Source organism: Colias eurytheme, chromosome 21, assembly GCF_061535395.1.
Source record: "Colias eurytheme isolate Ceu_HAF_F1 chromosome 21, ilColEury1 Martin Lab GWU primary, whole genome shotgun sequence".
Lineage (NCBI taxonomy): Eukaryota > Metazoa > Arthropoda > Insecta > Lepidoptera > Pieridae > Colias > Colias eurytheme.
Window position 1 is genome coordinate 1,373,932 of NC_143000.1, and position 23,731 is coordinate 1,397,662.

The 23,731-nt window shown below is 33.9% G+C and overlaps 3 protein-coding genes across 3 annotated transcripts in view; 1 reads left to right on the forward strand and 2 right to left on the reverse strand.

Moving 5' to 3' along the window:
- Nucleotides 1–23,731, forward strand: part of Smr (nuclear receptor corepressor smrter) — a 132,333-nt gene that overhangs the window by 14,755 nt on the left and 93,847 nt on the right. The window lies entirely within an intron of this gene.
- On the reverse strand, nt 11,931–13,171 carry LOC149898906 (uncharacterized). Its single transcript, XM_090114507.1, has 2 exons — nt 12,905–13,171; nt 11,931–12,685 (listed from the first exon to the last, which is right to left on the reverse strand). The coding sequence occupies exons 1-2, from the start codon at nt 13,086–13,088 to the stop codon at nt 12,129–12,131; spliced, it is 741 nt and encodes a 246-aa protein (XP_089970633.1). The 5' UTR covers nt 13,089–13,171; the 3' UTR covers nt 11,931–12,128.
- Nucleotides 14,562–17,043, reverse strand: LOC149898907 (uncharacterized). Its single transcript, XM_090114464.1, has 3 exons — nt 16,697–17,043; nt 15,603–15,762; nt 14,562–15,012 (listed from the first exon to the last, which is right to left on the reverse strand). The coding sequence occupies exons 1-3, from the start codon at nt 16,875–16,877 to the stop codon at nt 14,610–14,612; spliced, it is 744 nt and encodes a 247-aa protein (XP_089970590.1). The 5' UTR covers nt 16,878–17,043; the 3' UTR covers nt 14,562–14,609.

Below are 23,731 nucleotides of genomic sequence, written 5' to 3' on the forward strand. Positions count from 1 at the left end.
AGAAAATATTTTTACATTGCCTAGGATTTTTTAATAAAGTAACGTGGGTTATGTAAGGGAATATAGCTTATTTGTTTTTACTTTATCAGTAATAAGTAGGTATAAAAATAACAAACATTTGTGTATCTCATAAATATTTAAAGATAGTGAAAATCTCAATGATAATAAATACTACAACTGAATCAACATTCAACACTATTTTATCTCAAACGATCAATATGAGCTTTGCGTAGTTGTACCTAGTTCTATTATTTACTAGCGGTCCGCCCCGGCTTCGCCCGTGGTACATAATATTTACGTTTTCTCTACATAAGAACCATCCTCGTACTTCAAGGAATACAATAAAAAAAGAATTATCGAAATCGGTTCAGCCGTTCTCGAGTTATGCGCTTACCAACACATTTTGCGATTCATTTTTATATATATATAAAGACTAGCGGTCCGCCCCGGCTTCGCCCGTGGTACATGTTTACATTTTCTCTACATAAGAACCATCCTCGTACTTCCAGGAATATAATAAAAAAAAGAATTATCGAAATCGGTTCAGCCGTTCTCGAGTTATGCGCTTAGCAACACATTTTGCGATTCATTTTTATATATAAGATTTACTAAGTTTCTCTTATTATGGGTAGTCATTATAAATAAAATCAACTATTCTAAAATCTTAGTACCACATAAGTACTTTTGTAATTGTTCTTTTGTTGTAGGACCTAGATAATACACCTATTCTCATAGGCGTCTCATCCATACTTAATACTTAATACTTAATACTTAATATTATATAAATGCGAAAGTAACTCTGTCTGTCTGTCTGTCTGTTACTCAATCACGCCTTAACTACTGAACCAATTTGCATGAAATTTGGTATAGAGATATTTTGATACCCGAGAAAGGACATAGGATAGGTTTTATCCCGGAAATCCCACGGGAACGGGAACTATGCGGGTTTTTCTTTGACTGCGCGGGCGATGCCGCGGGTGGAAAGCTAGTATGTATATAATATCTCATACATTAATTTAATAAAGAGTCAATAAACAAACAATTTGATTTATTTATGTTCGAATTATAATAATAATTATTACGTCTGTATACATATTACGTATTGTTGTTTAGTATTTATTACATAAATTAATTTATATGTAATATGTATGTATAAGTTATAATACTCAAATATACATTAAGTATACACCTCATGCTAAATTGCAATATTTTTAGAAGATATCCCAAGACTTGGTATCAAATATCGTATATTTTTGCCTACTACTGTATAATTTTAAACTGAATTCATAAGAAATAGCTAAATTATAGCTTGACCGCAACCGCTGTACCGCGCCTGAGGTATGTGCGCGGCGAGGCGGGGGAGAGTAGAGCGAGAGCCAGTCGGCCGCCAATGCTTACGGCGGTAGGTAGTGTTAATTGTAGCTGACTCTGTGTGCACAACTGTGAGCACAAGAGATCAATATTGCAAAATGGGTCGGCTGTTATCTCGTGATGTGAAGAATATAATTTTTAAGGTAGCCGAGTATTTTAAGAAAAGAAAAGCAGACAAAGAAAGTTATGAATTTAAAAGTGATGCAAATATTGCTAAAATTGTGGCGGATGCTACAGGATATTGCGAAAAAACCGTAAGAAATATAGTAAAAGCGGGTAATTCATCAACTGAAAAGTTGGGCCGATTAAAATTTAATCCTCCAAAAAAACCAAAGTTTATAAAAAAAAAATATGTTGTTGATAATTTTGATTTAGGAGTTATCAGAAGAAAAATTCATCAGTTTTACGAATTCGAAAAACAAGTTCCAAGTATCCGTAAATTACTATCGAGTTTGAGAAAAGATGGCATATTGGATTGTGGACGAGAATATTTTAGAAAGCTTTTACGCACAATGGGTTACAGTTTTAAAAAATGTAAATCAAAGAGACATCTCCTTATAGAGCAGCCTAATATCACAGTGTGGCGGAAAAAATACCTTACCCAAATCCGAAGTTTCAGAATGCAAAACCGCAACATATATTTTCTCGGTGAAACTTATATTAACGACACTCATAATGTGAGTAAATGTTGGAAATCATCGTCTGAACCTGGAAATTCTGGAATTCACGCTGATATTGGAAAAGGACGGCGATTGGTAATTCTTCATGCTGGGTGTCCAAATGGCTTGGTTGATGGTGCATTAACGATATTTAAATCATGTGCTAAGACCGGTGAACATCACGGAGATATGAACGGGTCTACTTTTTACAAGTGGTTGGAAGAAAAATTAAAAGATAAGTTGCTGCCGAATTCTGTTGTGGTAATGGATAACGCGTCACACCACAGCGTTCAGGTCGAGAAGAAGCCAACCATAGCAAGCCTCAAAACTGAAATGCAGGACTGGTTACGGCGCCACAATGTTGAATTTTCAGAAACTATGAGTAAAGCTCAACTGCAACTTCTTATCAAGGATACAAAAAAAGAACCTGTGTACAGAATTGACGAACTGCTGAAAGCCCATGGCCATACTGTTCTCCGTTTACCGCCGTACTATCCCGATTTAAATCCCATTGAGTTGGTTTGGGCTGATATTAAAAACAACATAGCTCAAAACCATATTAATTCTTCACTAGATGAAAAAATAAGCATATTGACCAAATTGTTTTCGGAGTTCACTGCAGAAAAATGGCAGAGATGTGATGATCATGTCCAAAAAATTGAAAATACTTACTGGGATCGTGATAGTAGATTCGATGATATTATCGAACCTTTCATAATATATTTGCAGAACGACTCCGACTCCAGTTCCGATGGCGAAACGGTTGATGAAACAGAATCTATGTCAGAATAACTTTAAATATATACATTTCTTTTTTTTTAATAAAATGTTATTTAAATTATCGGTTTAGTTTTCATTCGCACCCATTGTAAGCACACCGCCAACACCTCAATCGTGTTGTACCCATATCACTGGTCGCCCAGTTCGCTTCAATGTTATTCAATTTCAAAATGTTGTTATACTACTACTGTTATTTATCTATCGTCGTGCACAGGTTTCGTAGTACTATGAAAGAAATTAATTAAATAAAATTATTTACATATAGGTACTTCTATAATATAAAAATGAATCCCAAAATGTGTTGGTAAGCGCATAACTTGAGAACGGCTGAACCGATTTCGTTAATTCTTTTTTTATTATATTCCTTGAAGTACGAGGATGGTTCTTACGTAGAGAAAACGTAAATATGTACCACGGGCGAAGCCGGGGCGGACTGCTAGTATTTAATAAATATCCGATTAAATTTAATACGTACGAGTGGCGTATGAAGCCAAAAATGTTAAGCAGGGATTTTTTATAATTTTAGGCTTTACACAGCAGTTGTACATTAAAACTGTCAAATGTATCGTAAGACCCGTCCAACAATGTGAATCTCGTGTGAACTCGTGCTCTTACCCGGCCCCGCCTCACCGCACATATCTAAGGCGCGGTACAGCGGATGCGGTCGAGCTATAAATAATAATGTTTGTTATCTTATCTGCTATACGAATTAACATTCCATTCAAAGAAATGTGATAAGTTTGGTATTGTGGTATCTGAGCTATACTGTATCTACCGTTAACTAAAACTCATTGTTAAGTAATGCAATTCCAAGTGAAACCCTTTTATGATACTTAGAACAATATCAAGAGCATTATTATTGGCATTTTTATAATATGATACCTGATAACAAAGTTTAGAAAAAATAAGTATCAGGTATGTACGGAGATTTTTTATAGAATTTTTTATCAGAAATCTGAATCCAGATAGTAACTAGTCATAGTGACATAATGTTGTTCTTTTGGGGTTATTGGATACGTATTTTTTTAACGTAATTTCTAAACTTGTTTCTATACATACATACGATAAATAACATGAAGCTGTTTCTTGGTAAAGACATTTTTACAAGTCTGCAAGAACACATATTTCACCAACCGCCATACATTTGTACATTTGATACGTGCTATGCTTAGGTGCTATGGTGCAAACATTATTTTGAAACAGATAAGAATGCAGAATCTAATACACAAATGTAATAATATGGTAACGAAACATCAAGTTTTAAATAAAATAACCCTTTTTATGGGATTATTTTAATCTTATTTATAGTTATAATATACGTTATAATTGTTTAAGTATTAGAGCAATCCATATGTTACAAATTATTCATAACTAGCTTACCGCCCGCGGCTTCGCCCGCTTTGTCTAAAACCCAATAAATTATATACTAAAACAAGACTAAAACCTTCCTCTTAAATCACTCTATCTATTAAAAAAAAAGACGGGTTGCACTCCGCTTGTTTTATAAGTACTATGTCTGCTTACGATTGGCACAACTGAAAGATGTGACACCCGCCCTCTATAGTTTACTACTCTGAGGTTTTGACGGACAGTTTCAATAATTTTTACCGAAAATTCACCTGTATTCTTAAATCAATCCCTATGAAAAGTATTGTAAAAAAATAATTTCTGAGCAGATAAAATATATAAAATGAACCATTGACACGAAAAAGTCAATGAATGAATTGTAATTGTGAATTTATTTATTTTTTAATCAATTTTATTAATATGTAGTTTAGTAAACCACACAATTGAAATAAAAAATGTATTTATTTTCAAACCATAATATATTATAATTATACTTATAATACCTACAGGATAACTATAAATTACTCACACTAAAATATTTATGTCGATATGACTTATCCTTGAAAGATCTTTTATAAATCGTATTGCACGCCTCATAAGCGAAGCGTTGAGGTGGGTACTACTGTCACTTCGCGCAAAACATCTGATTTTTCAAACTTAAAATGTCTTTATGTATCATACATTGCACTTGTAAGATAATACATACACACACATATTAAGAAAAAACACTATTTTTAACGTTCATGATATTTTTGATGTCATTTTTGTTATTTAAACTAGTTAAAAAACAGTTTAAAAAAGTTCTGTCTTGGACGTCCGTGTGTCTGTATGTGCGGATCCTTTTTCTTGTTAACACGATAGCGACCGAAATACTTTACTAATCGAGTCTTTTTTTTTCTCTTACGCTTGAGTATGCTCAGGAATAGAACCCTTTCATTTTTCAGGGTCTGATTCGATGTGGTTTAATTGTTATTAAATAAACAAAAATAATAATTAATAAATATTTATTAAAAAAAAATTATGAGGCGTGCACTTTTGGATTTTCCAAATTATTTAGTATTTACGTATTGTTGACAAAACGAAATCTTTCGTTTTAGTTTGCGTTGCAAACCTAGTAAGTTTATTATGTTACATAAAGGTTACATAATTACTAAATATTTTTTAGTTGCACAAGTTTTACGAGTCGTCATTTTGACCAGAAGTTACACACTCCAACTGATTTTCAAAAACTTTCCGCTTTTTGCATTGTTTTCGTAAGTCTTTTTGTAACTTCATTTTTCGAGAATTTTTGCTAAGTAAATGTTTTTTGTTTGTTTGGGTACTTTTTTCAGCATGTGAAATACGCGAAATTTTCGAATCTGTCTGTGTGGAAGCTTCGTTGGTTTCTTTTTCTTCGGTTTGGATGGATTTTTCTGGATTTTTTGCTCCAGACAAATCTGGCAAATTAAATGATGGGACTGCGCTCCTTTTTAATTTTTTAATATTTAGGTCTGTAGATTTAAAATGCAGATCGCACACATAATAACTTTTGGAAAGTGTTGCGATGGGTTTTTCTGCCAAATCCCAGCGACCAACAACTCGTAGCCACAGCAAACACCTGGAAAATATTTGGCAAATGTAAATTATTGAAGTAGATTACATAAACAGTTCAAATCTATGCTTAATACGTAGATATATTGTACCTTAGAAATTAAGTGAGATATTAAGTAATTGACTTACATTGCCTCGTCACTTGGAAAAGTAAAAAATCTTCTGTTTGCATCATATTTGTCTGCTGTAAAACACCCGTAAACAGCACAAAATCTAACCATTTTCTTGCAATTATTTTTTTTACAAACGAAAATCGATTTTCACTAATCAAAAATAATAAGTATACAATTTGATTAATGTTGTCAAGCGTAAACTTCGCACGTGTCTTCCCTGCGGTAAGAGCAAGCCAACTGACGTGTGATCGTGCGCGGTGCGGGCAGCGGGATGAGGTGTTTACTTTTAGAGGGAGGGGGTGAGTGGCCGTGACGTTAGCACAGAATACATAATACAGTAGCTAAACGCTACAGAACGGATACGCTCCGCCTCCCGCCAAAATTAAACACTTACCTCACCCCACACGATCAGGCTATAAATGGTCCGCATTTTTCTACAAGGACGATACGCAACGAAGATTGACAACATTAATCAAATTGACTTAAAGTAATTTTATTATTTTGGATTTGCGAATATCGTTTTTCGTAGAAAATGGTTAGATATTGTGCTGTTTACGGGTGTATTTCATCAGAAAAACGCGATTTTCTTTACGCTAGTCACAATTATAGTAGAGTCATTTTAATAGGCAACATTTGACAGTTCAACAAAATTCAACAACGTAACTTAGTAACGACAACATAGAATAACATGATATTTCTTTCTGTTAGATCTGCACATTTGCTTAACTTTTTTCAATAACGATTACATATTTATAATAATAATGACCGATACAAGTAATTTTAAGATTTCATTTTACTGATGAACCATTCTAAACATAATAAACAATTTCTGAATTGAAGAACTGACGTCGCTACAATTTTGTGTCAATAAACCTTTTTTCTTTTTAAATACCAGAGATGTTACTCTAAAAATCGAGATCTGACATCTAGAATCAAATGCATTGATTACTTGTGAACAAAAATCATCATAAATTAATAAATTCGATTAACAAATGTTTCAAATCCGTATCGATTAATTCACTTTAATCGATGTTTTTAAGCTGGTTACCTCTCTTCGAAGATAAAATTGATAGACGTCAAATGTTGCCTATTAAATTGGCTCGACTATAATGTGCGAACCCTAAAGCGTTAACACACACATTTGCACACTCTACAGTGTGACTGTCAAAACGATAATTTTGTATGGAGTGTGCGGGGTGTGGCGTTAGTTAATATGTAATATGTATTCAGTCGTCAGTGGTCTAGTAGTATAAACTATAAACATACCTTCTATACATGAAAAATAATTCCATTAATTTACTTAGTTGTATCTAATCTTTTATATATAAAAATGAATCGCAAAATGTGTTGGTAAGCGCATAACTCGAGAACGGCTGAACCAATTTCGATAATTCTTTTTTTATTATATTCCTTGAAGTACGAGGATGGTTCTTATGTAGAGAAAACGTAAACATGTACCACGGGCGAAGCCGGGGCGGACCGCTAGTCTTCTTATATATAAAAATGAATCGCAAAATGTGTTGGTAAGCGCATAACTCGAGAACGGCTGAACCGATTTCGATAATTCTTTTTTTATTATATTCCTTGAAGTACGAGGATGGTTCTTATGTAGAGTAAACGTAAATATTATGTACCACGGGCGAAGCCGGGGCGGACCGTTAGTATTCTAATATATTTAAACAATATGAGTGTAATACTTAGGTATATATAAAACAAAGAAATTGTTGAATATTCGTACAATACATATTATATACTCGCATTTATATGTCACAACACCACGTAGCTCCGGTTCACATCCCCAAGCTATCCATCACAAAAGTTTCGAGCTCGGGAAATTCAAAGTTGAAACTTCAATTTCTTGCTATCGCACCCTTTTTACTGACGGCACTTTCTTTTATGGTCACGAACACTCCAATTTCCCATTTCAGTTCGCAAACGGAGTTTTCTTAAACTTCTTTATATAATTAAAAGTTTATGTTGCCCTTACTCTAATTAACTTACGTGGCGAATCCAATTTTCATGCTGTTGTGTGAACGTTTATGCTTTATAATATTATGAAGGTCAATTTTATATTTATAAAATAACGTCACGTTCGTTTGATGGTAATTTACTATATTTATTTGATGGAATCCAAACACGAACGATAGTTCTGATATATAGTGAACTACAAATTACATAGTACAGGGATTGATCGGAATTTTTTGAACATTTAATATAAAAATTATTTATACTTTATAAATAATATAATAGTCCTACGACCTACATACAATTTCTTTCAAGTTTTTGACTATTGTTTACTTCATATTTAAAAAGTTACGCCGAGTTAGAAAGTTAAAACCGAGTTTAAACCCTATAAATAGTTAACCTAAGTGGAAAATTTTCTTCTTATAGACACAGTTTGATTGATACGCTAAGTGCCTCGCTCCTCCATTTCACATCAACTCGATATTTTACGAGAATCAAGTTTTACTAGAATCATAAAACTCTGTACGGGAGATATAATGTGCTTATAATTATCGTTAGTTACTGCCTGACGATACCTCTATACGGTATTCTTTAGTCTTTTTAACTTTTTCCTTACTGTTTAAATCTCTTCTTATCTGTTTAATTGAAAAAGTGTAATGTAACTAGAGACGATGGGGTAAATGAAGATACTTTATACAAAAACTTAATCTATATCTTTCTCTGTTTTCTTATACTGTGTAAGTAATCTATTTGTAGAATTTAAACACTCATTTTAATTCACAACATCACCTAATTTATAAACCCTTCAACAATCAATATCAAGTAACATGTGCAAATATATTAGCGCGGATTTATTATAAACACAAAAACGTACATTTCTGTTTACATCGTCTATATTAAGTAGGTTTTGACTTTTGATCCACATTCCTAGACTTGCTCTCGGCTGCCGTCCGCGCGGTATCGACCGGCCCACGTGGCACGCCTCAAGGTTACAGATCGCTTTTCGTTATATTTAGTCCATTCATTTAGATTACTTTTAATGCATACGCTATTATTATTCACGATTTATCTGAGCATCATTACCATACCTTTATTATTATTTATTATCATACCTTGCTATCAACTTGCCTATTTCTAATTAATGACCTGTTTTCATATTTCGCAAACAAATATTTATCTTGCTGAAAAGTTATAGCGTAAACATGTCTATTTAAAAATTTATGAAAAATTTATATCTCAGTTTGTTGCTCGATGTTTACGATCACAACTATTAGACATTTCTAATTTCTTTATCGTTAAAGTTGTATTTTCTTTGTAGAAATGTTATTGATGATTAATATTACCTAGTGTTGCTGTTACGAACAAAGCGTAAGCTGTTTTGTGTTGTACTTGTACTTCGTTGTTGTAGAAACTATTGTTTTATTTCATAACGATTGGTATATCAATTCTTATTTTATTTTATTTCACCTTGAAAATTAGTGGACTATTGCTCAGCCGATAATTTTATACATGATATTTTCATTCTCGATTTAATAGTTTCGTAGTGTGATATCGAGTAAATTGCTTTTATAATAATCTTTTTTATGTATGTTAAAGTAATTTACACAATAAAGAAAAAAATATCATATACCTACGTCCAACTCGACAATAGAAAGCATATATATTATATACCCCATACGCTGGCCATACTAAAAGTTATGAGTCCACTATTATCATTAACCGCAAGATCTCGGGACCAGTTCCACAGGTTATACATTCAGGGTTACAGACCGGGCTTTCTAGACTGAAAAACTGTGTAGGTGGCCTGGCTTTCGCAACGTTTTGTAATGGGTTTCTAACAGGTTCTCGATTGTGTTTTTGGTGTTTTTGTATAGTTGGGGACTTTTAATCTATGCGACAGTGTTTTAAAATGATTATAATATAATCATACACTACGAATTATACAATATACATACATGTTCCTATACATAAGTAACAAATCAATGATATTAGGCACGTCAATCTAACCAATTTCATATCATTTCTAGATGGTTCTGAAACTCGTGTTTCTTTCAAGATTAAATGCGTATGTACTGCGTATGATTCATAGAATTTGTCTAACTATATACACGAGGAAAAGCGTGTGTAAATAATATTCATTTCAGTTCAATAGGTACGCTTAATCTACTCGATCTATTGGAAATATTTCAACAATTCTTCCTTTAAACGTGTACAACTATGTCACAAATGGCAGAACATTTCTTTACAGAGCCTGACCTAGAAATAACTCTCCGACAATATATTGCACAATGTCCATTAAAATATTTAACCCACATTCTCGGAATGTCGCGATGCGCCACGTGCGTGGATATAGCACAAAATATAGATATAAAATAATTTGGAAAATCCAAAAGTGCACGCCTCATAATTTTTTTTTAATAAATATTTATTAATTATTATTTTTGTTTATTTAATAACAATTAAACCACATCGAATCAGACCCTGAAAAATGAAAGGGTTCTATTCCTGAGCATACTCAAGCGTAAGAGAAAAAAAAAGACTCGATTAGTAAAGTATTTCGGTCGCTATCGTGTTAACAAGAAAAAGGATCCGCACATACAGACACACGGACGTCCAAGACAGAACTTTTTTAAACTGTTTTTTAACTAGTTTAAATAACAAAAATGACATCAAAAATATCATGAACGTTAAAAATAGTGTTTTTTCTTAATATGTGTGTGTATGTATTATCTTACAAGTGCAATGTATGATACATAAAGACATTTTAAGTTTGAAAGATCAGATGTTTTGCGCGAAGTGACAGTAGTACCCACCTCAACGCTTCGCTTATGAGGCGTGCAATATATCACTACATAGTATAAAACAAAGTCGCTTTCTCTGTCCCTGTGTCCCTATGTATGCTTAAATTTTTAAAACTACGCAACGGATTTTAATGCGATTTTTTTAAAAGATAAGAGTGATTCAAGAGGAAGGTTTTAGTATACGCGGTCGGGTCACTAGTTATACTATATAGCTTAGGTCGCGTCTATCTGGATGGTTTGCGGTCCTATTCACTTTAGTCTATAAACCTTTTAGTTACGAAAATATCGAGGCATTTTGTTTTTGATACGAATCTTTATTGTACTTATATTGAAAGTTTTTAAAAACAATATAATGAAACGGATACATTCTTAATTTCACATATATATAAACTATTGACAATTAGCATTTACTAAAAAAAAACACAAAGACTGTAGTGTTATTTAAACTTATTTTACTCTTTATTACTTTCCCAGGGGAACAAAAACATCATTCTATTCAAGGAAATCTATTCATAAATAAGACGCATTACTTCAATTAAGTATTTGTTTTGCCTTTTCCTAATAATAAATGACTTCATAATTACTGTTATAATTGTCTTATCAGCGCATGTTTCGAGATAATTTATAGATTGTTTTTATTTCAACTGCGTTGTACATACTTTGATTTAGTAGGTATGTCGACGAATGACGATACTTTTTAGTTTTTACTCTAATAAGGAATGCATGAAATGTATACGTACGTTATTATCTTTCAATTTTTAATACTAACTTGCATTTAGTTTTGAATTTTAATGTAAGAAAACATTATCAAATTCCTAAAATAAATATCTTATCAAATATATGACCCAACCGAAAATCAAAGAACGAAATCATTCAAGTGAATTTGTAGGTAAAATGTATAAAATAAATTCTCTGGTATCGGAAGGGTCAGGCGGGCGAGCGACCCAGCTGTATCGATCGCGACGTTGCCGCACCGACTCGACTTTCCCCGCGTTGCCGCACCGCGCTTTATTATGACTTGTTGCTGTCTGTCGTTCTGCGTACAGCGCTGATGTAGGTTGCGAGTTGCGTAGATAATTGAGCGTCAGATGTTTTCGTCGACCTGGTGTTTTTAAGTACATACTGCTACAAATATATCGTATATGGATTGTTAACATTGTCGAACATCTGCCTTGTAATTTAAAACGTGCCATATAGGTTGAACCTTGACTATTTATAGGTTATATGCTAATGAAAAGTATTATCAATGAGTTAGGTGAACTTAAGATTTATTATCATAATAAAAATTAAAAAGCAAATACATATATTCAACAATTATTTAATCAGATATAAAAACAATACTGTTTTTAATAATCACTTGACTTTATCGACGATTACATTTCCATGCGTGTTTATCGACATATCTTTTGCGATATTATTTCGTTGCGTTTTTTGCTTTACATCTATTATTATACCGAATAGGGTTTCACAATGAAAATATTAAAAGTATATTCATCTATTTATTATAATGGATTAGAACGTATTTTTTTTAATAAATGCAAAATTTGCGTGCGAAATTCTAATTTTTGATCTAGATTAAATTCGTGCACTACCGGTAAAAGAGAGTCAAAGAATAATTTGTCCTCATCCGGAACATTGGTTGACGTAACCCGGACTTCCTCTTCTTTCGGTATTTCTAAAAACTCGACGCGATTTTCCTTCACTCTTCTCTTTCGTTTAAAATTTTCAATAATAGATGGATCATCATCTTCACTAGATGATTCCGCTTTAATCATTATAGTATCGGCACCTAGATTGCTTGAACTCGATTCATCAAGTCTGTCTTCAATCGTAGTTGATGGGCCTTGCTCGTCGTTCGACGAAGAATCCTCTTTTACATTAATACGGTTCATTCTGCGTTTCTGAGAACGATTCCTGTCCATGCTTCTCGTTGGTCGGTCCTGGTACACCACGTCGAGGAAGGACATCCTTTCAGTGTGTGCGTATCGTGAGTCTTTTTTTCGCAACGAACGCACATAGTTGTCACGTAGGTTTCTCCATTTGCCTTGTAATTTTCGAACTGAAACAATTTAGTACATTGATATACATACAGTGTCTGGATGACATTATCTTTGAAGATAACATAATAAATAATTAGTAATGTAAAAAGTGTTAAATTGTGATATCCATAAACCGTTCAAACATTATATCAATGTAAACCGTAACAAAAAAAGTACAATATTGTATAATAATGAAAGACAAATATTTATATAACTAAATAATCTTTTTAAATACTTACAAATATCTAACTGCTTAGAATCTGGCAATTCATCAAAGTTAATTATGAATTCTCTTGCGATTTCCGTCCATGCTTTATCCTTGTACCTTCTCAGCTTGTTTTCATCGCTAGTCAAATCCCATATAGCTGGCTGTTTTGATACTTCAGCGATGAATAATTCAGCGTCTATCGAATTTGTCGACATTTCGGAATTAATAATAATAAAGCGCTTGTATTTACGAAGACTTCGTTTGTAAAACGCGCGTCGATCGCACACGAACCGCTGACTTGAAATGAACGCAGCGCGAGCGGTACGACTCCGCATTCCAGTTAGCCGGGCTGGCAACGTCGCTTCAGCGGTCTGCGTTTTGCGGACTGCGTTTCAGTATTCAAATTCAATAGAACAAGTAGTAACATTTACTTAATAATAATTATTAATATTTAGTTTATAACTTTAAGAAATTGCAAATCACAAAGTAATTTAATTCAATATTTTAATTTATGGCAGTAGGCTACTTCTATCTCTTCTATGTAAAATTAAAAGATAAAATTGTAATCTGAATCTCAAAAACGCAAAGTTGCTCCGTTTTAGTGTAAAAGACCGGAATTTAACAAACATTGTTTTACTTTTGTTATTTTTATCCAGATGTTTGATTAAATTATATAAACCTGTGATATAAACACAAAAACAATATCAAGTCTTCACATGTTTTAAACGAAACTCATTTAGAGAATATTCCAAAGTATAAAAATGCACTTAATCCTCGTTCAGGTAGAAGTTTAAAATAATAGAGAAAGTTTATAAAAGGGGTTTATTCCTTGAATAGAATAGGCGTTCAGGCTTTGTTAAGTTTCCAACTATTTTGTATAATTCTATTTTGATGAATGAGTCTTAAATATTATATTATTTAACATTATACATTGTAATATTTTTCTGTTGTTTGTTTTATTATTCTGTGGAAGATTTAAATTAACTATTGTTCGTCGAAATACTTATAAGTACGCCTATAGGTACTAAGTTTACAAAATTTAGTTTTTGTCTGATGTAATAAATAATGTAATATGATTATCCATATTAAATATTTCGTTTGTTTCAGGTATATAAAGGCGACAGGTAAACGAATTAGTTAAATATTTCTCATAATTTCCATTTATATTATAATAGCAAATACTTTAAAGTTTAATCTTTATGAATTCTATGAATTGGACACGAATTTAGTCATAAAAATACGTATACATAATAGGTAGGTACGACATGGGTACGAATGTAAGTAACCATGAGGTTAAGTATATCCTAACTAGGCTTCCGCCCGCGGCTTCGCCCGCGCATTCATAGAAAAACCCGCATAGTTACCGTTCCCGTGGTATTTCCGGGATTGCGTCATTTTCCCGGGATAAAAAGTAGCCTATGTCCTTTCTCGGGTATCAAAATATTTCCATACCAAATTTGATGAAAATTGGTTCAGTAGTTTAGGCGTGATTGAGTAACAGACAGACAGACAGAGTTACTTTCGCATTTATAATATTAGTATGGATTTCACAAACGTAACGAAATAATATTATGTAAGGTAAGTAAAATTTCAAACTAGATCTGTTAAGAACCTAAAATGTAATCTTATATAGGTAAATGATGAATTAATCCACATATTATAAGGATAGTCAAAAATAATACACCAAGTATAAAAAACAACTTTATTAAACCTTACACCCTAATCAACAACTTAGACTAGTCAAAACTATCTCTATTCTGTCTTTTGACCTGGAACCGCCTGTCATGCGAGGTCCCAGCTTCGAGTTTATTAAAATGCGTAGTCACAGCCTCCTGCATAATGTTAGCAATCTGTGCTCTGACCCACATCTTAATGTCTAGAGGGAATTGTTTCATCTCTGGCAAAAACGATAATAAAAATAACCTATCGCTGTCACCGTCTTCTGACATTTCTAGAGGAAATATGGGCATTTCTACTTCTTCTGTAGGCGCGAATTCTGAGCTAGGCTTTTTCACGCGGCGCCGTTTGCGCGTTTTTGGGGTTGGTATCACTACTGGGGTGTCCGCTGGCTCTATTTTGGGCGTGTCTTCGTCTGCGTCGTCCATGATGATTTCTTCTCGTGTTATGTCTTCTGGCTCGCTGTGATAATAATAAGGTATTATTAGTTAAGGTTATGTTACAATTTATAATGGCTGTATAATATAATTTCAGTTTAATTAAGATTCAAGAAAATGATTATTTATTACGAACGATAATTTAATCTAATGAGAAATATTCTGATCCCATCATTTGCGAATAATATTTAATTAAGTAATTAACTAATATATATATTTACCTACTGATATCTCAGAGACTATAATAATTTATCCGCGAATTAAGTAACAACTAAGTTAATTTACTCTCCGCTTAAGTTAGACGTCTAAACACGTTTAGTGTAATTAGCTAGAAATAATGGTACTCATTACTAATTAGTACCTATGCTTTCCCTGTTAACTTAATATACAATCTACTCTGATATGCAGGTAAGTCACGACTATCTGCCCTAGAACGGCTGAATCGATTTCGTTAATTTTTTTATAATACATATTCCTTGAAGTATGAGGATTGTTCTTATTTAGATAAAACGTAATCATGTACCACGGGCGTACATGCATCGCTAGTACATAATAAATAAAAATCCAAGTTAACAATTTATATTTTTCTCTGAAAATATCATCAATGATACTCACTCAGTCTCATCACTCACATCTCCGTCGAAGCCTCCCAGGAAACTCATACGTTTGAAGTACATATACACCCGCCGGTGGATTCGAACCCCCGACCTCCTTGAGCGCAGTTCCCGGTTGTAAGCGTCGCGCAGTGACCTCCATTTCTTTTGTAACTGCAGTACTGTTGGCAATATAAATAACTCAGTGGAATACAATTAATGATGCGTAAAAGTATCGGCTAGGAGATATAAGTGCCTTTAAATTCAATGAAAGGCTATTAAATTATGTTAAAGTTGTTATTATAGTCCGGGATACATCGCCCATTTTTGCAAGTGATTACTATCAAGCTAATTTTTCGTGAGTAGCTTTATTTTGATGAGATGCCCAATAATTTCATGTACAAAACTCTCGATTGTGGTAGCTACCAGAGGAAACAAGGATAAAATATTTTGATTTGATGGTTCTCAAATATTAATTACTAACTGAATGTTTTTTTTTGTTCAATCTCAAGATAATTATCTAAATTCTTCGAAAAAATATTTGTCCTACAAAATCTATGGTTTGATCAAAGAGTCCCCTTTTCTAATGTGTATCGATAACGAAGTCATCATAAATGATTACTAACCAGCTGATTTTTTTATTTTCACTTATTTAATACTTATATAATTCAACAGACATATTGTCCTACAAATTGCGTAATAAATATTTGAGAACCGTCAAATCAAAAATTTTTATCCTTGTTACCTCTGTAAGCTACCACAATCGAGAGTTTCGTACATGAAATTATTGGGCATCTCATCAAAATAAAGCTACTCACGAAAAATTAGCTTGATAGTAATCACTTGCAAAAATGGGCGATGTATCCCGGACTATTACAAGTAATAAGTCTTTTTAATATATTATCTATCAGGTAATATTGAACCTGTTTCAAGTAAAAATGTTTAAAATACCTACTCATATTATTGAAAAAGATACTAATGCAAAGCTAATGCATTACCCAAACAACTTACACAGTATTACAAAATAGCATAGGGTTTATAGGAATTAGGACGCGTTAATCAACAAAACAACACAAGGTGTCGTAATGCGTTCAATCTACGTCATAAAAAACGCACCTCGGTCGTACGCGGTGGCCTTGTCGAAGGAGTCCCAATTGGGGAATAGCGCCGCACCTATCTCCTTCCAAAGCACCAGCTTCTCGTCCCGGTCGAGTGTGTGGTGGCTCTGGTACAACCCCGGCCGCTTCTTCACCTCTTCAATGAGCCGCACCGGGTTGAAAGAGTACTCGCCGTTCATGATATGCGACTCTGCGACGAAAAGACGCGCGCCCAGCGCTACAGTCGCGGTCGGACTGACGCGCGCCCCGTCGCGCGCCTGTCGCTGATTGGCGGGCGCTGCGACTGTCGCGTCGGTATTATGTCAGCTGATTATTATTGAATTGTTTTCACTGTTGCAACGATGTTTCCCTGCTTATTTTACGTCGCGTCGCACTGTCGACACGTATCCGTGATGTTGTCAATTGCAACGTTCCATGTTTGAGTTTTTGTTTTTTATTCCATAGACATTTGTATCGTGTAAAAAGGTTGCATTAATGATTATTTATTTATAAAGCATCATAGTGAATAACACTACAGTTTATCTCATGTAATTAGTCAAGAATATTTTACTGCACTCGTTAGCGTTATCTAAACAAATGTTAGTTATCCATTTTATCTAATAATTATAATACAGGTTTAGGGCTAGACTAGCAGACTACTAATAGCTTAACCGGTTCGGTTACTAAATTGATACCCGCTCGATAAAAGGTCGTCTGTATTCTGATATAATTAGGTAGCCTAGATTTCAAAGTGTCTCAACTCTCGATATTATTTATTTTGGTATTTTCTAATTTATTCGGTTATTTTCGAGTTTATGTCCTATTTTAGGACGCGGATAAAGATATTATATCTCGCGGTAAGGAATGTATTATCGTAGATACTTAACTTAGAGAAATATTTTAAAAGTTAAATATTTGATAAATTTCTTGTTTTTATAATTTATTTATTACCTACTATAAAACTTGGAATAGCCTGAAATTACGTTTAATTAAACAATTTTGGACCTATAGGTATATGTATTTCGATTTTCAAGTATTTATGCTGTATGTACCTATACCTACCAAGAATAATTTTAATTGTAATGTCGCGACTAAGAATCGAATCCGGAACATTGAATTCATCGTTAGCAGACTGATCAAAGCGTTTTGACAGTGGATATCTGGTATACATGGTATATCCTAATTTCTAAACATTTGGCTAGTAATACATGAAAAAATAATTATCGAACGTCGGTACTCGGTACCACGCACACGCGTGATTTGTAGTCGCATAAATCAAAATATTCGTAGACATGTAATTACTTTAATAATTATGGGTTCTAGCATCGAGATATATTACTAGAGGGGTTATTCCAAACAAAAACATTGCGCGCGGCCGATGTGGTGGGGTACGTGTGGAACGAGCGAGGCGTGGCTTCAAGTTCAAAGATTAAGCAATGCGTGCAGATGCGACACATTGTGCAATCTGTTTACTCGGTACTATCTGGTGGTACTGATACTAGGGAATTAATAAAACGAGGATTTTATATTAAACTATGTATTTTAATTTCCTTTAAATAATATCAATTTATTAAGCTTTTGTCGTTTTGTGTAGTAATCAATAGTTTTATCAGTTTTTGCTTCATGATGTAATTTAAATGGATACGATGATTCAATGTTGATGGCGTTTACGTATAAGAAACTCACATTTTGAAAAATCTCACGCGAGATTCGAGGATGGGGGAGGGGTTGAATAAATTCTCACGACTTCTCACCAGGGGGGGAGGGAGGTGCAGAAAATTTTAAAAAACACCTCACGTAATTTATGGACGCCCCCTTACTCGATCACAATTTTTGTAACTTTACTATAAACGGAACTACATTTAAAAATATACTTTATTTATTGAGTTATAAGGTTGCTTCCATTCTGTTTATTTACATTCTCAAAAACATCAATCGCTGCAGAGGTGGCTTGCGACAAAGGCGGCTTGTGTCAAAGGCCTCGGCGATATCATTTAAGAACATAATATTATGTACTTTAGGCAAACTTGTTATAAGATCTATTTTACTTTCTTATTAGTCCATTTGACAAGGATATTGGGTAAGATACCTATTGGAATAATTTTATTATTATGTATGTACTTATTAAATCCGCGAATAAAAAAAATTTTTAGTCGTGAATATAGAAATTGGGTCGCATTTTTTTAATCCGCGAATAGTGAAAACACGAATAAAGGAAGCGCGATTAAGGAACTTTTACTGTATTAGTTTCTGTGAATGTTGTGTTTATTTGTAATTGTTGTGCATAATAATTTATAAATCCTATTGGAACAACTATTGATTAGGCTTTTTTTAATAAATAAAAATAGGTAAATAAATAAATATTACTTAATATAACCTACCGTTTTACTTTGCGTAGTCGGGTAAAAGTATAAATATTTAGGTACTACACCACGGTAATCTTTCCTAGTAGATATTGTATATACATAGTTAAAAAAATCCAGTTACATTTTTTTAACAGACTCATCGATAGTGTCACGTCTGTGCTGTTAGTCTATGAAAAATGGCGCGAAACGCAGAACGCGTGGTGATTTTTCGCAAAATGATAACAATATTAGTAAAATGCATGACTTACTCATAATAAGGAAACTTACTGGTGAAAAGTCACTCCTCGGGCTTTGTTTGTATTATGGGAACTGTTAAAACAATATCTAAGCAAACACGAAGGCATTTTGAACAGAGCAATAACACGTGTTGACGCGGCAAGCGGGGGGCACAGTCCGACACAGACTAAAGAGACTTGTGATTCTTACCTCTAGCTCGTGTTAAAGAGAGTGTAGTAGCGATCGCCTCTCTAGTACGTAGTACATTCTATCTCGATGGGTTCTAGTGTTATTTATTGCGTGTGTGTGCGTGAGATTTCGTCGTGTGGGTGATGAATTGCAGTTAGGTTCAAAAAGGTTGAACATCAATTATTTATACGGGGATATAAGAAGGAAAAATACGATGCACGATGAAATAACAATTTTTTGTGGTACCTCTAAAAACTTTTAAAGATCGATGTAAAACAACTGGCGATTTGAGTTATCAAAAATTGCATGACAACGGATCGCTCGAATATCATTTCTCAAGACCGAAACAATAATTATTTGTTCGGAAAGTTTAGTCTCAAGTCAAAAACATAACTTTTGTATGTATGTAATCATTCCGTGCGGTATGTAATCCCAAAATACATCGCGTGGGTACAAGATATTGATGTGGGGCGGTGCGGCAACGTCGCGTCGCACTTTTGCCACACCGACCGGCCGGTACCGCTATGCGAGGTTGCCGCGCCGCCGGCCGGCACGGTGCGGCAACGTCGCGCCTTCACTTTGCTAAATTGCGCGAGTTTGTTTATTATAGGCTAATTGCGGGCGATTTTTAGATATGAACGGGTCGAGCCGTCCTTCCTGCACGTAATCGCAGCAATCTGTACTACACTCTACAGCTCAATTGCGTTTTTGTTGTTCGTCTGGGGCACGTGTGTCGTGCCCTACTCAACAATCAAGGTTAAATCTATATTCAGAATTGTCTTTTCATATTCGATTCGTTTTTTTGGAGTTCAACTGGCTTATGGGGACTTATGTTTTGTGCTTTGAGATATCCTAGCTATATTGTTTTATACGACTAGAACTTTTTACTTGGGATTTATGATTGTGACAGAGTCGAGATATAAATCTGAACGAATTATTATTTGTTATCGCGAATCGGGGAACTATTTACGTGATAACGATAACTGATAATGGTTTATCGTTGGCCGACCCCAGCGATACGTAATATAACTATTTTTATTTATTTACTAGCCTAGGTACAAAGTTCAGATTTGTTCTAAAATACGAGTAGGAGTATTACTAACTGATAAACAATAGGTATTAATTAATTTTACAGATTTGCTAAAAGAGTTCTAACTTATAAGTTATAAGGTATCTACTAATATCTACATATAGGTATATATATATAAAGTAAAAACTTTAATTCAAAGTAGGTTCACATACCTACGTTATTTAATACTAGCAGTCCGCCCCGGCTTCGCCCGTGGTACGTATTTCGCAATAAAAGGTAGCCTATGTTCTTCCTCAGGGTCTAAAGATTATTTTTGCCAAATTACATCAAAATCGGTCCAGTAGTTTATGCGTGAAAACCATACATACATACATACACACAAACCTTTCCTCTTTATAACTAATATTAGTATAGATTGAGTACGTAATAAATAAACTTTAATTTATTTTACTTTTAAATGTTGATTACACATTAAAGTCATCTTCGAAATCTAAAAGAAAATATTTAGGTGTGGTACCTATAGGGCATGCAGAACCGAGTCCGGTTCCAAGTTTCTGAAACCCGGTTCCAAATCGAGCTCAGAACCGGGTAGAACCGGGTTACCCGGTTCTTTTATAATACCTCGGAAAAAAATACGAAATTAAACAAAAGTAACCGTAAAAGTACCTAATGGGCTTTTTATTTTACGCGGCTTGTGTCTTATTTTATTAAATTAATAAAGAAACAAAATTTCAATACTTCTCTTTATTTATCAGTCTTATAAAAGTACCTTGTTAATTGTTATCATAATATCACATATAAACTTAAACCTTATTCATTAACTGCAAACTGTAAAGCAAAAAACCGGCAAAGTGCGAGTCGGACTCGCGCTCCGAGGGCTCCGAACAAACCTATTTTTTATAATGTTGTAACTTTAAAATTTATGTTTCTAGCAATTTTTCCTTTATCTGTGTTATAAGACGTTACTTTTACCTAATTTAAAGGTTCTGTGTTCATGAAAAGTACCCAGCTGTAGGTTTTGAGACCCATGCGAATGTCGAAATTCGCGAAATTTTTCAGCATTTACGACTGTATCTTTTGATGCGTTGGCTTGTGAGTTTGACTTCTTCACATAAAAGGGACCGAAGACTTGAGTATTCGATATAAATTTCAGCTTGATACCAAAAACAAAAACATTATTTGGTGAGAAAAAAAAAATTGCAGATTTTCGGCGGTATGGCGACAATTTGGAATCGTCCGAAAAGTATGGCATGACGATTTTCGTAAATGGCTGCACGACGATGGTTACCTGTGCAAAAGTTATCCTGGTACAAATGGTTGAATTGTTTTTTTTTTAAATTAACGCATTCACGTCGGTATGCCGGGCTGTAAGTCACAACGGAAAAGTATGGCATGACACTACTGCCTACATCTTTTTTATGGGCTATCGGTAAATTCTAAAATTTTTGTGTTACAAATCGTTTGATTTTCGCTATTTATCCGACGAGTTCTACTAACGCCCACGCGACTAGTCTGCCGGTACCAGCGTTCTGACCATCATTTTTGTTTTTGTCATGGCATACTAAGACCCCTGTAGAACCGCCATTCTGTTACAAATGACCCGAAATTTTGTGTCAGTATCTCCCGGCCTATTAGACCACCAATCAGAGCCACGCTTGAGGCGTGGCACGAAAATTCGCGATGCACGTGAGTCTGACGTTGCCAGATACAATAAATTTGTTAAAATAATGCAGCAAAATATAAATAATACTTAATATTTTAATATTTTTGTGGAACCGGGAGAACCGGGTTTCACACTTTTCAGACCCGGTTCTCAAGATCATCAAAAAACCCGGGTTTACCCGGGTTTTTCGGAACCGGGTAAACCCGGGTGCATGCCCTAGGTACCTATAAGATTGTATAAAAATATTTAAGTATTGTAAGAACCGCGGTAGATACGAAGACATAACACTCGATTTTTCTTTTCATCATTATTTATGGGCATTAAACTATACTCAACTCGCTGGCTATTTCCATTTCATATTTAATGATCTTCATTAAAAATAGCTCAGTAGTTTTTGGGTGACGCAGTACAAAACAAGATATAATAATTACGTTGTAGGTAATAGAATTATAATTGCATTAAAAAAGGTAAGATTAAAATATAGTACATAGATGATATAATATAACGAAAGAACTACAGACTATGCTTACTGCATTTGTATGTTCGTTACTGCTGAACACATTTGGATAATGATTGTCGTTCAAATCAGCCATGAGCATGACTCAGGTATAAAATTCTACGTAGCGCGGTCATGTACAGTTTTTAGAAGTATATTTTTGTTGAAAATAATATTATTGTTTTAAAAACCATTAGAATAAGTAATTATTAACATAATACAGATTAGCCTTTCGAAGTAAATGAGAAAAACGATAAAAATAATGTATTTATGTAGGCAGTAGCATTAATCGTTAGACCGGTTTTAAACCCGAGTGAGATTTTTATTACAGCCATAAAGAGATGCGATTAAATGCTCTTATATTTAAATAAACATATAGTCATATATGGGTATGTTTGAAATTTTCTTTCAATACTCTAAAGAAATTTTATTACTTCGTACGTGTATCCAAATTAGTTGGTTTTGTAAATGCAGTATTTCAATGTAGGTACATAGAAGTTTAGCAGAATGAAACGAAAATATACACACGCTACGAATTGAGAACCTTCTGACGTTTTTAAAGAAAAATGCAGTTAAAACGTACTTATTCTCTGAATAGGAAAAAATATTAGCAGATGTTACTGAATACTAGTTTTTCAGACTAATTTCTACAGATCCGTTTAACCAATCTCATGTCATGATACACAAACTATAAAAGTATGCTTTATATGTTAGACCGCCTCCTCGGTACAGCTGTGGTTGACGCGTGAGCGTAAAACCGAGGGGTCCTGGGTTCGATTCCCGGTGGAGACGAAAAAAAAAATGTCTCGGTCTGGCAGGACACAGAAGGCTGATCACCTACTTGTCCCTAAAGAAAAATCGATCAGTGAAACAGATGTATGAATAATGCATCTGCCCCCTACCCCACTACGGGGACACGGGACTTCACTTTTATGTGTTAGATATCTTCAAAAAAGCTAAGCATTGACGGAGAGAAATGACTCATCATATTCAGGCAACGGAAGTCATTATATAATAGTTTTAACTTTTTATACAGTAATGTAGCTGTCTGTCTTTCTGTCTGCTACCTTTACAACGTAAAAGATAGATCAATG

Bases quoted from the DNA above. Each gene is read 5' to 3' on its own strand.
- LOC149898906 (XM_090114507.1), bottom strand. From the start codon at position 13,088: ATGTCGACAAATTCGATAGACGCTGAATTATTCATCGCTGAAGTATCA. The intron at 12,686-12,904 runs GTAAGTATTTAA...AAATTGTTTCAG, and splicing joins TTCTAAGCAGTTAGATATTT to TTCGAAAATTACAAGGCAAA.
- LOC149898907 (XM_090114464.1), bottom strand. From the start codon at position 16,877: ATGAACGGCGAGTACTCTTTCAACCCGGTGCGGCTCATTGAAGAGGTG. The intron at 15,763-16,696 runs GTGCGTTTTTTA...TATTGCCAACAG, and splicing joins GGCCACCGCGTACGACCGAG to TACTGCAGTTACAAAAGAAA. The intron at 15,013-15,602 runs GTGAGTATCATT...TTATTATCACAG, and splicing joins GATGTGAGTGATGAGACTGA to CGAGCCAGAAGACATAACAC.